The following is a 16617-nucleotide window of genomic DNA, read 5'->3' as shown; positions in this document are numbered from 1 at the left end:
TCTGCAGCAGAAGGCATGTTGGGAGAGTTGAGTTTTAGCAGCCACAGGTAGATGGGAATATTGTCATTGGGAGACTTTGTAAGAATGCTTAAAGTGACCCCAGCCCGGGACTGACTGCGCCTACTGGATTTCCTATTGCTCCACAGAGCTTGGTGGTTTGAGGTGCTGTCTCTCCACATAGGTGACTTGTTGCGCCTGATGCCAGAGCAGGGGAAAGAACTCTGGTGTCAGCTTTGTGCCGAGCACTTGGTGGGACACTTTCTCCATGATGAGGAAGTGGAAGTCAGCACACTGCATTGTGACGGTCACTCTGGGAAGTTAGTACTAATCCAATCTGATGAGTAGGGGGAAACTGGACTCGGAGGAGCCCATGAACCCTGCCTGAGGAAAGAGTCAGTAAGTGGCAGAGCCAGGCTTCCAGCTCAGGTTGCTCTAGTGCCACCTCAGGGTAGGTTGTCACCTCATGGGAGGTTGTCACCTCATGAGAGGTTGTCACCTTATGGGAGATAGTCACCTCATGGGAGGTTGTCAGATGAGTCCGGTGAGTCAAGCCCACGAGAGTTAGATGGGACACGGCTCTATCACGGCAAGAGATCTTTTCTGGAACTCTTGACTTCTTATGTAGCTGCCTCATCTTACCCAAAAAGGGGTTTTCATCTAGGCATAGTAATGTACACCTGTAATCCCAGCATTGGAGCAACTGAGGCAGGAGGTTCATGAGTTTGGGCCCAATCTGGGCTATATATTGAGTTCTAGACCAGCAAGAATCTCCTCTCTCTCTCTCTCTCTCTCTCTCTCTCTCTCTCTCTCTCTCTCTCTCTCTCGCATACACACACATTAGAGGTCCTAAGGTGATGAGTTAATGTTTGAAGCTATTCAGTATTTCTCCTTTTTTCAAGTTTTTTTTTATCATGAATTTTCTCAAAACATCTGCTTTTTCCTTCTTACAGAAGGTAAAAGGCTTGATGGCCTTTGTTGTACTCTGTATCCATCTGAGACTGAGGGAAACCTTGAATGTTGAACCATGTTGAACCATGGCATATGTTTAGCTCCCAGAACTTAGTTCTTCACAATATGACATCATCACTCAGTTTGACGCTGTTACTACGCTGGAGTGACATGTAAGCCCCGACAGGCGGCCTCGGCGTCTCACGTCTCCCTTGACATGGCTGCAGGTGTGCGCTCTGGGCAGGCAGCCGCCTCTGTGCTGATGACATCTGTGCTCGCCTGCAGACAGGCTCCGAAGAGCTGTTTCACAGGGGCCCCGCCTCCTGCCAGTCATCTCATCTGGGTAGTCTCCATCTTTATTCAGCCTGTTGCTAGACTTTGCTCTGTTGGAGGACAGCAAGTGAACTTGAAGCTCTGGGCTCTAATACCGGGTGGGAAGGACTGTCCTCCTAATCTGAAGTCCACTCTCACCAAAATGAGAGCTGCATCTTCCTACTGATATGCCTGTTTCCTTAATTCATTAAAGACAAAAGAACAAATCCAAGAGTAAGAAAATTGCCTTAGTTCAGTCTGGCTGCTCTAAGAGCAATACCACAGATGGAATGGCTTCAGCAACGAAGATCCATTTCTCTGCGTTCTGGAGACAGGGATGTCTGCCAGCAAGGTACCTGCAGCTAGGGGTCTCCTGAGCCTGTGTCCTGGTTCACTGTTGTCCTTTTGCTGTATCCTCATGTGGCAGGAGGAAGGAGCACTTCACAGAATCTCTGTTATAAAGCCATGTACAAATCCCAGACAGATTCCATACCCTAATGACCCCACGCAGGTCCTGCCACCTAGGACGCCATCACATAGGAAGTCAGCATTTCAGTATAGGAAGTTTGAAGAAACACAGACATTCTTCAGAATAAAAATGCCTTGTTAAATATTGCCTGGAAGTTGATGTTATTCAGAATTTGTATGTATTAGTTCTTCCTTTCCGGGGATAAACCCTCTTCATAATATAATTTATCACTTTTTCTTCTCACATTAATAGGTTCCCAAGACTAGATAGAAAGCTAGACGCTTAGTTGTGTTTGGGCCCAAACGTATGCTTTGGATAAGTAAGTGTAGGTTTCTTTTAATGTTGGTTAGACTTGCTGATGATGCCCTCGGAGTATCCATGGGTGACCACATTGTGTAGGCTCACTACAGCTAAGAAACTCTAGCTTCAGGGCAAGCTGTGGCAGCCAGTAGCCTCAGGCACTCTGTGGTGACCTGTCCTGGATCTTCTTCCTGCTCCATGATGGCTCTTTCCCTTTGCCTAGGAATTTCTGCAGATTCTCAGGAAGGGTGTTCCTTGGAAGTGTTCCTAAGTAAAACTCTGTCCTGTAAACCTCTGAGAGGAATCTGGGAAGGAACAAAAAGGCGAGGAACTGAACAGGGTCGTTTGTATGCAGCTGCTCTCTGGGGCACTTCATTTGGGGCCCATCACAGACCCGCTTCTTAGGTGGCCAGATGCGCTCTCTGCACATCTGGCCCTCGGGTTCCTCAGCTGGTTCTAAGCAGTTCTGCCAAAAGAAAAATGACAACTTGTGCCCTGTGATCCTTACCATACAAATCACAGCTTCCGATGTATCTCCCTCTAAGACCGTATCTGATTTCATTGTCTGGGGCACCTTCTGTGATTTTTATCAAGGGTTTCCTTGCTACAGATCATGTAAACATAATGCAAAAGATTTCTATAAAGCTGACAGTCTCAGGGCTCCTGCAACATTGCTGCTGGAGTGTGTTCTGTGAACATGCTGTCTGTTTGACCGGCTTCTGCTCTAAATTAAAGTGAGGGTTTAGGAAGGCCCGTGGCCCTATTGCTGTTGTAAAGAATTCTGCTTTGCCCTAACTGCCTTCTTCCTCAACATGCCTCCTCCATCCCTCTCCTCTTTCTTCCTTCCCTCCCCTCACCCTCTCTCAGTTTCTTATAAACTGAATAAAGTACCATTTCCTCCCCATTGGGCCTATAATTGCACACCTTGCCTTGGTCACTAGGTAGTTAGCCTGGGTGTGTATCATATCATTGTATTCACTGGGCAGTCAATGCTGTTTGATGCAGAAGTAGATGTGGGGTTGTCACTAATTATTTGTTCCTTATTTCTTTTCTATTAAGAGAAACACAGTAACATTTTCTTCCTTCTAATTGAGAGTACCCCAGATTCTTGAAGAGTTTAGAGGCAGCAGGAAAGCATCCACAGGGGTCACAGGATCGAGTGAGACATTTTAACTTCCCACAAGGAGTTCTGTTGTCACTAACAATTTTCTTCTCTGTGGCCTCCTCATCACAGACTTCAGGCACTGGAAGAAGGCTGAGATGCAAATCAAGCTGTGCCACAGCTATGTTGCATAAGCAGACAGGTTATTTAGGGGACCCAAAAGATGGAAGCATTCTTGTTACCTGGAGGACTTGAAGAAAGTAGGATCTTGAGAAATTATTTTTAGTTTATTTATTCATTGTTTTTGGAGTAAGAAAACTTTGACCTTGTACATAGGCTTAAATAACCATGGGGGCTGGGAACGCTGCTAAGGGGAGAGTGAAGCATACAGATGTTTATGAGTCAGGTTTTTAGCAGGAGGGAAGAAGGATGTGGACTAGCCTCTGGGGAGAAGAGATTGATGCGTCTGTTTTACTGCCTATGCGGGTTTGCCGTCTATTGCTGTGATAAAGACTGACCAAAACCAGCCTGGGGTAGAAAGGGTTTGTTACATCTTACAGATTAGAGTCTATCAGGGAAATCAGGGCAGGAGCTGAGACAGGAGCCTGGAAGCAGGCACCACAAAAGACCTCTGCTTACTGGCTTACTCTCTATGGCTTGCTCAGCTTGCTTTTTTTAACACAACCCAGGACCACCACTCAGGAGTGGCACCAACTCACAGACAGATTCAAAGGTCAACCTGATGGAGCCCATTCTTCAACTGAGGGTCTCTCTCTCTCCAGTGACTCTAGTTTGTATCAAGTTTGACAAAACCTAACCGGCACTGAGAAATGGTGTTTGTTGTAGCAAGGTTGTGACGTTGCAAAGAGGAGAAGGTGGGGCAAGATGGTAGGGAAGGACTTCCTTGCCTTGAATGCTCTCCTTGAGTACAAGGGGGTGAAAGACATTGGCTTCCGGGGAAAGGGGACTAAAGAGGAGAAGCCATAGGAAATGTCACAGCCTTGTCAAACCCACTTTTCCCTTATTGGCCAGAACTATGATCTTTCCTCTGTCCCCGTGTCTGGCTCCACAAACTGCCTTAGCCTCGGGACACCTCTGATGCCCCCTTTTATCGAGCTTACAAATAGCAACGGGCAGGATGCTGCACAGACCTTGTATTGTTCCGCCCTATACCGTCTTTGATCCTTTTTTCTAACTTAACTTCTTCTTTACATATTTTCACTTTCACAAGTCACTGAGTTTAAATGTTTAAACATTTCCCCCTCCAGTAGCCAAAGAGAAAACAGAGTAGCAGCTAATGCAGTAATAAATTTATCCATAGCCACAGGAGATAAGCTTCGATGCCATGAGGCCATAAAGCACAGCTCCCAACCAGGCTTGGAGAAAATGCAATGATGTTTCATAAAGAAGAGAATTTTTTAAACAGCACAAACAGTAAATAAGGATAAAATATAAATCATAACTAGCGACACCCAGCCAGCAACAGAGCTCCTTGTACACGGACGCTCTGAACTAAAATAGCGCGAGTTAGCAGGCTGGTGTTGATGTAACCTCGCACCCGAGGTGGGCTGCTGAGTTTTTCACCCTGCCTGAGATATTGCCTCTTACATCTCTTGACACCTCTTGATTTGCTGAAGGTCTTTGATAAGTCACCAAGGAAACACAGGTCCTGATGCCACAAATAAGAGAGTTTTCAGCCAATTTGAAGGTGTCAGAGAAGATCTTAGAAAAGGAAAGCAGGGCACAGGGGCTGCTCCCACAGCCTGGGGAGCATGGGCGTTCCACAGTGCTGGGGGTGATTTCTTCATTTACAGCTGATCCCCCAAAGAGACCTGAAGTCTCCCTGGGGTCCCTTGTAGGTTCTGCTTCAAGTTTCCAGCTCAAGTGTCACTTAAGCAACACGCACGCATGCACACACACACACACAAAGGGGGGGCTGTTTATCTTTATTTGAAAGTCTGCTGTCTTTGTCTCTATCTGTCGTGTGTGTGTGTGTGTGTTCACACGCGTTTGCACGCTAAAGAGAGATGGACTACTGCCAGTGGAATGCTGTCATTATTTATCAGTGTTGTCATTAATAAAATGTCTTTCTGAGTCTGTGATAATTGTAGGCTCTGTACATGTTGTGGGCAGGGCCTCAGCCCTGAACACTTCCCAGGAGTTGAGGGCTTTGTTAACATAGGCTTGGTTGCACAGGGCAGCCTGAGAGCCTGGTAGGTCAGCTTTCTTTGGCAGGAAAGACATGCAAGAGTCAAGTTTGTGGAAAGGACTCTGGGGAAAGTTCCTCGGGATCAAACTATCAGTACTACGTAAGGGGATAGATTTTAGTGGGTCGATCCCTAGAATCCCTGAAAAGATGGGAGAGCAAGAAGAGATATGGTTGTGCTTTAACTCTGTTTTATGAACAGGTGAGATGAAGGGCAGTGAAGGCTTCTGGGAAACCACAGAAAGAATACTGTGGCCTTGAACTTGTTCCTGGTGCTACCTGATGCTTCTGGCATTTGGTTTCTTTTTGATGGGGTGTACAGAGAAAGACAAACCAGAGCAGAAACTTAGTTCTGAACTGATGTTACTTTGTAAATGTATTCTTGAGCAAGGAGCTTGAATGCTGTGTCCTAACACTGACACAAGAATAGTATCTATACTTTGTGTTAACATAAATGTCTCATCTAAACACATAGTTCTTAAAACAGCCCAGTGTGCAGCACATGTCAGGCATTTTATTCTTATTCCAATTTTTCACACCTTTATTGGTTTATTTATCCACCTAATCTCTGAATTTGCTTTTAAAGCAATCTGGAGTCATGTGCTTTAGACTGCCATTCATAAACTTTACTGGCAGAATTTTATAGACTTTTATACTTCCTTAAGTCCTCTTGGAGCAAGTGTTCACCCCCTGGTGTAATGTGATATGTAATGATCAGATTGGAAGATTTTACTGCTGGGAATATTGGGCATTCTTACTCTACAGTATGACATGGTTTGTCATTCAGATAAACAGATTCTAAAATGCTAGGATATAGTGTGAACCGCATTTGAATACAAATACAAAAACACCTTCCAATATCTCCAGTGTGAAATTTTAATCTCCTTATTGCTTCCCACACCATGAAATGGCTGGGAGGAATACAGTATCGGTTACTTTTCTGTGACCAAATGCCCAATAAGAACAACTTAGTGATGAGAAAGGGTTTCTTTTGCTCACAGTTTCCCGGGTTCAGTTCATGATGTGGGCCGGGTGTAGCAGACCAGCACAGTGGGTAGGAAGCAGGGGCAAGCAAAGATTGAAACAGACCCAGGTAAGAGCACCTCTGCCCCGCACCTGGTGACACTTCTAACAGGCGCCACCTCGCTTCACCACATTCCAGCAGCAGCACCACACTGTGAAGCTGTCAAGGTGTGAGTCCATTATTAGTTCAGAGCTCTGCTTGTCTCTGCAAACAGTCACACTCAGGTGTCGCTAAGGCTAACGCTGTTGACAATCCAAATAAACCATCACACTTAACTCTGTTTTGAATATAATGAATGCAAAGTATACTATAAGCATATTATGTGTGACTGTATTTTATTTATATAAATAATTGTAGATTTAGTACTCATGCCATAACTTTAATGTCTGTTTTCTTGTGGAGAATGAGTGTTGAGTTTCTTCAGTGCCGGGACTCTTTAGAACAGGAACTGGACAGAACCATTATGTTGGAAGAAGAGTCTTTAGGATCTGGGGAGGAAAACTAGGTATACAAAATGATAATTTTTTGTGTGTGTGGTACGTTGTTTGTTGTTGGTAGTGATGGTGGTTTTGATCTTTTTTTTTTTCCTTTTTCCCTCTGAGGGAAAAAGCCTCAGAGGTGTACAGGACCTACACCTGTTCTTATGCAATTTAAATGAATAAAGCTTTCCCTGCTACTAAAGGTTTTTATTCTGTTTAAGAGTAAACTTTTGGTTGATGGAAAGGCTCCTTATATTGCCTCCATCACAATTACCAAGCTACCTGTCTCTGCCCCCCACTAAAATACAGCATCACGGAACCATGATTGGAGCCACGGAAGCCAATTCATGAAGTTACAGGAGATTACGAACCCCGCATTTCCTGCTCTAGGTTCCTGGGCATTAAATTTCAATAGCACTGGGTATTCTCAAAAGAACACTCATAAATTATTTCGGTTATGTTCCCCAACTTTTTCCCTTGGTTCGCAGCAAACCAGTTCTGACTAGTTCATAAATTAGGTCAGCATTGTTCTTTTTCTTGAGAAGAGAATTTGCTGAAAATGCTACAGTAATATTGCAATCGCATGGTGAGAGTAATGAATGGCAGAGTCACGCAGGATGAAGCGACTGTGGTCCCATCCCTGCCCCGCTGTGGACAGGTATATAACCCACAGAATCTAACTGATAACCTTGTCAGTTGCCCTCTCCAGAGACTGTTGTGAGAACTGAGTTGAAGAATGTTTGTGAAAGTAATTTGAAAGATTTTTTTTAAAATCACTAAAAATAACTAAATATAGTTACTACTTGAAATTTAGCTACACCTTGAAGACTTTGTAGTAGAACAAATAGAATCAATGCTGACGACCTTGGCTGATGTTTCAGGGAACCAGGGAAACTCTCAGTCGGCACTGCACCACCCTTGGGGATGCCCTTCGGAAGGAAAACGATTTTGCTCTTATCATTGATGGGAAGACCCTCAAATACGCCTTAACCTTTGGAGTGCGGCAGTATTTCCTGGACTTAGCTCTGTCCTGCAAAGCCGTCATTTGCTGCAGGTAAGTTGTCCCCAGCACTGTCCACTTGCAACCAAAGTGACTTTATCTTAATGGTATCTTTTAATGATTTTATTTTAATTATATGTGTGTGTGAGGGCAAGTTTGTCCACACATGTGGAGGAGCCCAGGGAGGCCACAAGTACTGGACCCCCTGAAGCTGGAATTGCAGACAGTTGGGTGCTAATACCAGCGAACTTGGATCTCTGGGAGAGCAGAACGGTGCCTCCTAACAACGGAGCTCTCCCTCCAGCCCCATCTTACTCTTTTAATTTTTAAAAGTTCCATACTGTTTTTTTTTTAATCCAGAAATTACAAATGTTAGGTTCGTTCTTTTGTTTACCAGAGTCCCAAGGTTCACCAACTGAGGTGGATTTGTCAGCAGAGACTTTGGAATGAGTCCTAACGATCTGTATTAGATGGTATTCATAATCTGAACCCACCAGCTCTTTGCCTTTACCTGTATATAAAATCAGCCAATGGCAACCAGGTATGTGGCACAGGCCAATAATCCCAGCTACTTGGGAGGCAAAAGACCAAATGTAGAAAGCTTCAGGTCTGCTTGGACAATTTAGGGAGACTATATACCTAAATAAATAAATAAATAAATAAATAAGCAAACAAACTCTCAAGAGGGCTATGACTGTAGTTCACTGGGTTTGGCCTAACACATGCAACACTCTGAGTTCAAACCCCCATACTGAAAAAAAAAGTTACGGAGCCAGAGCCAAAACTCAGTGATAGAGTGAGCTCTTAGCCTTAGCTTTGACCTTCAACACAAGCGGGGTGGAGGGGGTGTGAATTATTTATCTGCATTTATTTCATTCTTGGTTCATTTATGGAAGGGCCCTGTTGTCTCTATTTAGATGGTTGATCCAACTGCTAGAATTTATTTTGTGGGGATAGCATGTTGGGAGGTACAAACTGGGTCCTTCTCCAAACAGCTGAATACTTTTCTGATGACTGCTTATTTACTCTAAGACTCGGGCCTCCTAACTTATAAAACTGCTCATATCCTAGATTTACATGTCTCTGAGTTACGACGGCCTAATGCATACAAGCGCCACTGAGCTCTAGCCTGTCTGATTTTCTTGTCAGGGATTGTCTTCCTCTGAAAATTTAGAGTACTGCATAGCACTGCCCATGCTCCTCTCCTGAGGTTACCTCAGCTAAGGATTTTTCTCTGCTGTCCACTGACTGACTCTTACCAGCTGGTCACAGTGGATCCAGAGACACGGCACTACCTCAACTCTCTTTCTTTTCTGAGGAGATAGAGTATGCGTGGGGCTTCTCGAGAATTTCTCAGTCTCTCTTCTCACTATTGCCCTTAGCTTTCTTTTCTTTGCTCAAAATACTTTTAAAAGTTCTACTTACTAATAAAGGAGAATTATTCCTTTTAAACCACTTTTTGTCTCCGCTTATCTACCTTACATGTACTCTTTGAATTTCAATTGAAATTTACTTCCTGGGATGTACATAAACCACACCCTGTAAGGATCGGGTATAAGCATCATTTTGACCTGTAAAGCTATAGTTTCCTCAGAGAATTAAGACTTGCCTGGTGGAGTGGTGGTGGCGCACGCCTTTAATCCCAGCACTCAGGAGGCAGAGGCAGGCAGATCTCTGTGAGTTCGAGACCAGCCTGGTCTACAAAGCTAGTTCCAGGACAGGCTCCAAAGCCACAGAGAAACCCTGTCTCGAAAAACTAAAAAAAAAAAAAAAAAAAAAAGACTTGCCTTTTATTTTCAGGCATCTAATTATTTTACCTATGGAGACTGTTCTTCTCTGTGGGATATTACTGATATAACTGAGATTCTTGAGTGATATATTCCGTAGATGCTCAGTGTTCATAACAGTCATGTTCTGTTTATCACAAAAATAAATAAATGACCTTCTACTCTTGCTTTTATCTGGGCATCTTCATACTTTGTAAAATCTGGGGCTTCAGTAACTTTTCTTGGTTTCTTGCAATGTCTTGACAAGTGCTTAGTAACACTCATCTCTCACAGGCTCCCATCAGGATAACTTTGTGCTACGCTGAGCTATTTAGTCACTTCCGCTAATGGGATCATGAGGATCAACAGGCGATTGCTCAAAAACCCATCAGTGTTATGACTGCTGGCTCCTACTCAGAAACAGACCACAGACCACAAAACAGCAATATTCAGATAAAGTGGCCAGTTGGCTCGAGTTAGCATTGGTGACATGCTAACTCGACATAGGTGCTTGGCGTGGGTATTGCACTGACCAGGTACAAGGATGACTTGCTACCTGCTCTCCCTGCTGTCTCTGTCCACTCTACTGCAAGCATAATCATTTGGTCTGAAAGATGCAGGAGGCCAGTTTTCCTGATGCAGCAGACCCGGCAGCAGAGCTTCATGCATTCCCTCCATTCTTCCAGAAGATAAACCACAGAATTAAACAAACACAGAGGAACACTAGAAAGCGGAGTCGAGGGAGAAGAAATATGTTCTGTGCTTGTGAAATTCTCCCTGAAGATCCTTGTCCTGGAGGATGATAAGTCATACGGACCTCAGAGCTCATCCAGGCCAGGGATCGGGAAGGGACTCACCCTGCCATGCACCAGCAGCTCAGTGCTGACACTGTCCTTATAAAGATGTGTCTGGCTATCTCCTCTCTCCTTGGCTGCCTCTGCTTGTAGTAAGGCGGCCACTACTTAGTTCCCAGCTGCTTGGCCCCAAAATTATTACACAGAAACGGTATTATTTAAATCACTGCTTGGCCCATTAACTCTAGCTCCTTATTAGCTAACTCTTACTTATTAATTTAACCCATCTCCATTAATCTGTGTATTGCCGTGTGGCAGTGGCTTACCAGCAAAGTTTCAGAATGTCTGTCTCTGGCAGCGGCTCCATGGCTTCTCTCTGACTCTGCCTCCTTTCTCCCAGAATTTAGTCTTCCCCACCTACCTCTATTTCCTGTGCAGGCCCAAGACAGTTTTCTTTATTAACCAATAGTATTCACAGCATACAGAGGGGAATCCACATCATCTGCTTTATGGGTGTTTGGGGGCTTTGAATGGCAGACACTGGTTCTATTCAGGATTTTGATGTTGTTTTAATAAAAATACCTTTTTTGACTTTTTTTTAAAATTCTAATTACCTTCATACTCTTTTCCCTAAAGAGAAGCTTCTGGCCTGGCTCTGCGGCCTGTCGAAACACATAATTATAATTACATCAGTGCCACAGCCGGATTAATGTCTGTGCACCTCCTTGGCCTGGTGCCTCTTCACATAGAAACCGCTGGCGGAGATCGTGTTTTTCTCATTCCTCATACTGACCTCAGTGTAATGATGTTCCTATCACAGCTGGGGAATGTGGAGTGAGCCTGTGTATGGTCCTTGGAGAATGAACCCCAGGGTCACTCCTCATTTCTCGTGACCTCCCAGCCTCAGGAAACTCTAGATTTTATTCTATTAGAGGAGTGACGCTCAGATAAATATTGATTCTTATTTCAAAATACTGTAATGATACTGTTTCCCAAGTTCCTTCGTGCTCATGCTAACCCTTTGAGGTTATTCCTCAAATTGAGACTCCTTTCCAGCCCGTTGCTTGTCAGTCCATATCCATATAAACATAATTAAGAGGTGGACCATCTACTATGGTCTACTGGTGCAACTAGGAAAATCTTCCCAGAACAGATAACGAGTCTCTCATTCACTTTGTCTTCAGGATTCTATCAGATTTCTTCTGACATCAGCACCCAGTTTAGAAAGAGGCTTTAGTGTTGACCCAGTTGCCACGGTTACAAAAATGGGCTTTCCATCCCCCCAGGCTCCCACTGGATTAAAAGAAGCTGCTGGCCTCTGTCAGTGGTCATTGCATCTCTCAGTCACCACTGTTTTCCGAGGGGACTGTTCACAGACAGAGCTAATCCCCCCAACCAAAATTATCCAAGGCATTTGAGTCCTGGTTTTGTATTACAGAGTATGGGCTACATGTTATACCTCAAGAAAAGAAGTGTGTGTGTGTGTGTGTGTGTGTGTGTGTATCTGAAATCAAAACAGTGAACATAGCCTTGTTTTTATCAGTCTAGCAAGCTCTGTGTTCACAGATGTTTGTGAACTTGGATTCTCCGTGTGTCCAACATATTGACATGATCAGAGAGCTCCGAGCTCAGTTGGGGTTGGATTTTTATAATAGCAAAGGTAGGGCTGAGGGATTTCTAAGGTTCAGGACCCCTGATTGGCTAACATTTGTCTAGGGGTGTCCTGGTAAAAAAAAAAACGATGGGTGTGTGCTGGCAGGCAATCCTATCTACAATGGTTGTAATATTAGGAATTTCCTTTGGATGGTCTGTTCTTGGGTGATCTCAGTTTGTAGTCTTTCTTGGAACCAACTATTGCCTTATGGTAAACTTCTGAGACTCAGGTCTCTATTGAGCTTGTCACGGCTGGGTCCTATAACAACACTACACAACTTTTGTGTTTACTGTTGGGCAATTTACTTCCAAGAGCTTCTTGCTTTCAACATGTCAACATAAGCATCCCCTTCCAGTACTTCTTCCCTTTTATTCCCTTGCCCAGCTCCACTGCTTCTTACTTGCCATGATCACAGATATATTGGTTGTTCGGTTGGTTGTTTAACTGGCTGATCTAGAGACAGGGTCTCCTGAATTCCAGGCTAGCCCTTGAGCTCACTATGTACCCTAGGCTAGCTTTGAATTCCTGGTCCTCGTTCCTCCTCCTCCCAAATCCTAGAATCACAGACATGTGCTGGCATGCCCTTTCAGCTGCTTTTGAAGAACAAAAGAAAGTTCTGGTTCACCTCCTTCCTCCATTGGGAGCAGACACGCGTGCTTAATGCAGGATGGTGTGGCCCATTGCCGTTTCACAGATGACCTGTAGCTCTTTACAGAAAACAACCTTTGCTCCAGGACTCATGGGGATTTGAGGAAACAGCTAAATCAAGAGCTATCCTGAGGTTCTAGAATCTAGAGAAATAATCCTGACTTCAGTTGCTAATGCTTTTGATGTGTGGTTCCCCTCTGTATGCTATGAATGTGTTTTGTTACCATTGACTAATAAAAAAGCTGTTTTGGCCAATGACTTAGCAAAGTAAAGCCAGGCAGAAAATACAGAGAGAGAGAGAGAGAGAGAGAGAGAGAGAGAGAGAGAGAGAGAGAGAGAGAGAAAGTACTGGTAGGCCACGGCCTCGTGGCGATCCACAGATTAATAGAAATTGGTTAATTTAAGATGTAAGAGCTAGCTAGGAATATGCCCAAGACATTAACCAAGCAGTGCTGTAATTAATATAGATTCTGTGTAATTATTCGGGTCTGGATGGCAGGGAATGAAAGCATGGTCTCCATTTACATGCTTTTGCCCTAAGTCTTCCCATTTATACATTAACATAATGCTGGTTTGGAGAAGGAATTTGTTTGTTTGTGGAGTTTTTGTTGCTCTTTTGATGTTTGTTGTTTGCTTGCTTGCTTTGTTTTTCCTTTTTAGTTTCTCAAGGCAGGGTTTCTCTATGTAGCCCTAGCTGTCCTGGAACTCTCCCTGTAGAGCAGGCTGGCCTCGAACTCAGAGATCCACCTGCCTCTGCCTTCCGACTGCTGGTATCAAAGGCATGCACCACCACCACCTGGCCCATGATGCTGTTTTGACTGGGGATTCAGGAAACATGTTCTCACTCTACGACTCTCTGGCACCTTAGACACTGAATTAAATCATTCTCTCTACAACATGATGAGATTGAGAAATGGTAGCAGGGATAAAATCCTCCAGGGTGCCCAGCTGCCTGGAGCAGGTAGAAGAGAGCTACTGAGAGGGGAAACAGAGGGAGCTCACGCTCACACGTTCCTTCCTACAGTACCTTCCTACCCCAGCTCGGGAGCCCTGCTCAGAGACCTGCCTGTCACCCTTGCAGTGTTTGGATGAACTCTGCTTCTGTTGGCTGCTCTGCACCTCTCTGTTGCTTAGCTCCTGGTCTGGGGATACAGCTGTTCTTCCTCTGACCCTCCCCTCCAGAAGAGAGGGAAGGCCACAGAGCAGTATCGCTGTGTTAAATAGAGTGTGGTCTCCGAGGTCCTCATCAGTTCACATAACCCAGCTTTTCAAAGAGTCTTTACTTTTTTCCCCCTGTAGTTGTCAGTTTAGTTTAAACATATTTTGAAACTTATGTTCTGTGACAGTTGGTTGAAAATTGGCTTAGAGCCTCCAGCTTTTAGACTGTCTAGTAATCACCGTTCTGCTACATAATTTATGTACTCATGTCTCCTGGAAAGCAGAAGTTAAATTGAAGTAAGCATTTTTCTCTACTTGCAACATCTCTAATCAAAGCTTAACCCCCCCTTTAGACTATCCCCCACCCATGGTAGACTTTAAAAAAAATACATAAATAAAGAAGTCCACTTGAATTCAGTAAGCGTCCTCGCATAGAGTGGCATTCCCAGGCAAAACCTTTTGCCTTACTCTGCCCAATGCCGTCTGCCAAGAAGAGGCCTAAAGGGACACTTTGTATATTTTCTGTTGTAGCGTAAGTATGTTGACTAAAAGGGGGAGTCAATGAAGATCTACTTCCTGAGTCTTTGGGGATTGTCTTTAGCTCAAGGACATCTCTAAATAAATGTCCTACTTAAGAGGTATCTAGAGAGCACAAATGAAGCCAGTAAATACTCAACAGACATTCCTCAAAGAGAAAGAAAATGTGCACACCAATGGATACCAGGCAGATGTTTACTTTGAGAAGACTTACAAACTGTTAATGCATGTCAACCCCGCATTTACTTCCAAGAAAATCTGAATAAATGTTGGAACTGTGGGAGAGACTGTTTCTTTCATAGAAACCTGAAGAAAGGACATACCGAGTGGGTTTTATAGCTTTATAAAATGCCCATATTTTGCTTTAACTTAATCCTCTGGCTCAACTCTTGCTCCTTTCCTTTGCTCTTCCACCTCTACTAAGGGATGCTGAAGGAACTATGGGTCTTATTGTATGTGGTAGCCACTTCTGATGTACTATGCCAGGAAAGTCCACATTTGCATAAACTTCCTAAGAATAAACAAGAAACCAAAGAGCTACCAAATACTCAGTATGGTAGCGTCAGACTCTAGAAAAGCCACCTCAGCAGTGCAGAGAGACATATCACACACTTCAGTCACAGCTATTTGTACTAGAAACAATGTTTAAAAAATTAAAAAAAACAAAACAAACAAACAAACAAAAAACCCTGTATGTGCATACTCAGCACATTTTTACAAAGTCCACAGGCAGCTCACTCCAGCATGGCCAGTATCCAAGGAGCCCCTCATGTTGCCGTCGCTTACCGGTAGCTGCTACCTTGATTTCCATCTCCATCCATCTTAAATTACATCTTCTCTTACTCAGCTTGTCCTTTCTGTTTTACATTTTACTGACTTCCAGTGTGCATATGTATCTCAGTACATTAAGATCCTTCAGAGGCCTTTGCTTTTCGTCGATGGTAAATACTGAACTTTGCAGCTCTCCCCTAAGAATTCCCCGCCAAGCTTGGCACCAGTTGATAAATCAGAACTCTTGTAGCCTTCAGCCAAATAGCAATCACCCAATACATTACCTATGGTCTCCTCAGCTCAGATTTGCTAAGGACATGATATACACAGTGGAGGATGTTTCTATGGTCTCAACCTGTGGACCCTGCTGTGTTAAAAAGGGAAGCGGAATTCGTTATGAGCCTGTGATGGGTTCTGCTGCTTATCTTCATTTTAATAAATGTGTTTCTCAAGGAAAAATTAAAGGAAGTCTGAGTTCCAAGCTCTGCTGGAGCTCCACGTGTGGAAAACGGCTCGAAAAGTAGGCAAGACTTTCTGGCAGCTCCGGGGCATGGAGCAGAGAGAAAGGGAAGGTGCCCTACAGGAGGGATGGTTTTTTTTTTTTTGTTTTTTTTGTTTTTTTTTTTTTTGGTTTTTTTCGAGACAGGGTTTCTCTGTAGCTTTGGTGCCTGTCCTGGAACTAGCTCTTGTAGACCAGGCTGGCCTCGAACTCACAGAGATCCGCCTGCCTCTGCCTCCCAAGTGCTGGGATTAAAGGCGTGCGCCACCACCGCCCGGCAGGAGGGATGGTTTTGAAGCACAGATGTGTCAGCAAGGGCACAGAGAAGTGAGGAAAGGGTACATACGGACAACTTGCAGATCGAGGTACGAGAGAGGAGTTGGTACCCCCTGTAACATCCTGCAACAGGAAGGAAGTGTTTTCGAAAGCAGCTGTGGGTAGGCTTTCTCTGTACTTGAGACTGAACTGAGGGAGTCATGCTCGCCAGACACACTCTACCACTGAGACCTTAACCTATGCCAAACTCTGATCTTGGTGTAAACATTACAATAAAATTTCCCACTAGGAGCACCTTTCTTTTTCATGCCCGTTGTAAGGTCTAAATGCCAGTTTCTGTTTGCTGAGGTGCAGCGAGCACACCACAGCCCTCAGATATGCACAGCCGACATGAACGATCCCTGTGGAAAATATCATGGTCTGGACCGTTGAAACTGAAGGCACGGTGTTTGATCTGTGTGTAAGTGTACACTCCACAAGAAAAGCTGTGCCTCAGAAAGGAAGTCTTTTCTGAAGTTGCTGTTCCATTTTGCTTTCTTCCCCCGAGAAGAGCTATCTGTGTGTTATTTCTGCAACCTTGGCCTCTGCATTGTGAAGTCTCTTCCGTACCTTTGAGTGCACAGAATATCAGCAGATGTTGGTTTTGGAGGCTAGGCGGGTGCTTGCTCGTCAGT

At 44.3% G+C, this 16617-nt stretch overlaps 1 protein-coding gene across 3 annotated transcripts in view; it reads left to right on the top strand.

Annotated features, from left to right (window-relative positions):
* The window catches only part of Atp8a1 (ATPase phospholipid transporting 8A1), a 208311-nt gene that overhangs the window by 136525 nt on the left and 55169 nt on the right, over nt 1-16617 (top strand). For all 3 annotated transcript variants that reach the window (XM_057771254.1, XM_057771256.1, XM_057771255.1), the window contains one exon: nt 7722-7894. In XM_057771254.1, coding sequence (XP_057627237.1) covers nt 7722-7894 — 173 coding nt within the window. The remainder of the gene's footprint in view (nt 1-7721; nt 7895-16617) is intronic.

This window comes from Chionomys nivalis, chromosome 6, assembly GCF_950005125.1.
Source record: "Chionomys nivalis chromosome 6, mChiNiv1.1, whole genome shotgun sequence".
In the NCBI taxonomy this organism is placed as follows: Eukaryota; Metazoa; Chordata; class Mammalia; order Rodentia; family Cricetidae; genus Chionomys; species Chionomys nivalis.
The sequence above is the reverse complement of the archived record's forward strand: the minus strand, read 5'-3'. Positions and strand labels throughout refer to the sequence as shown.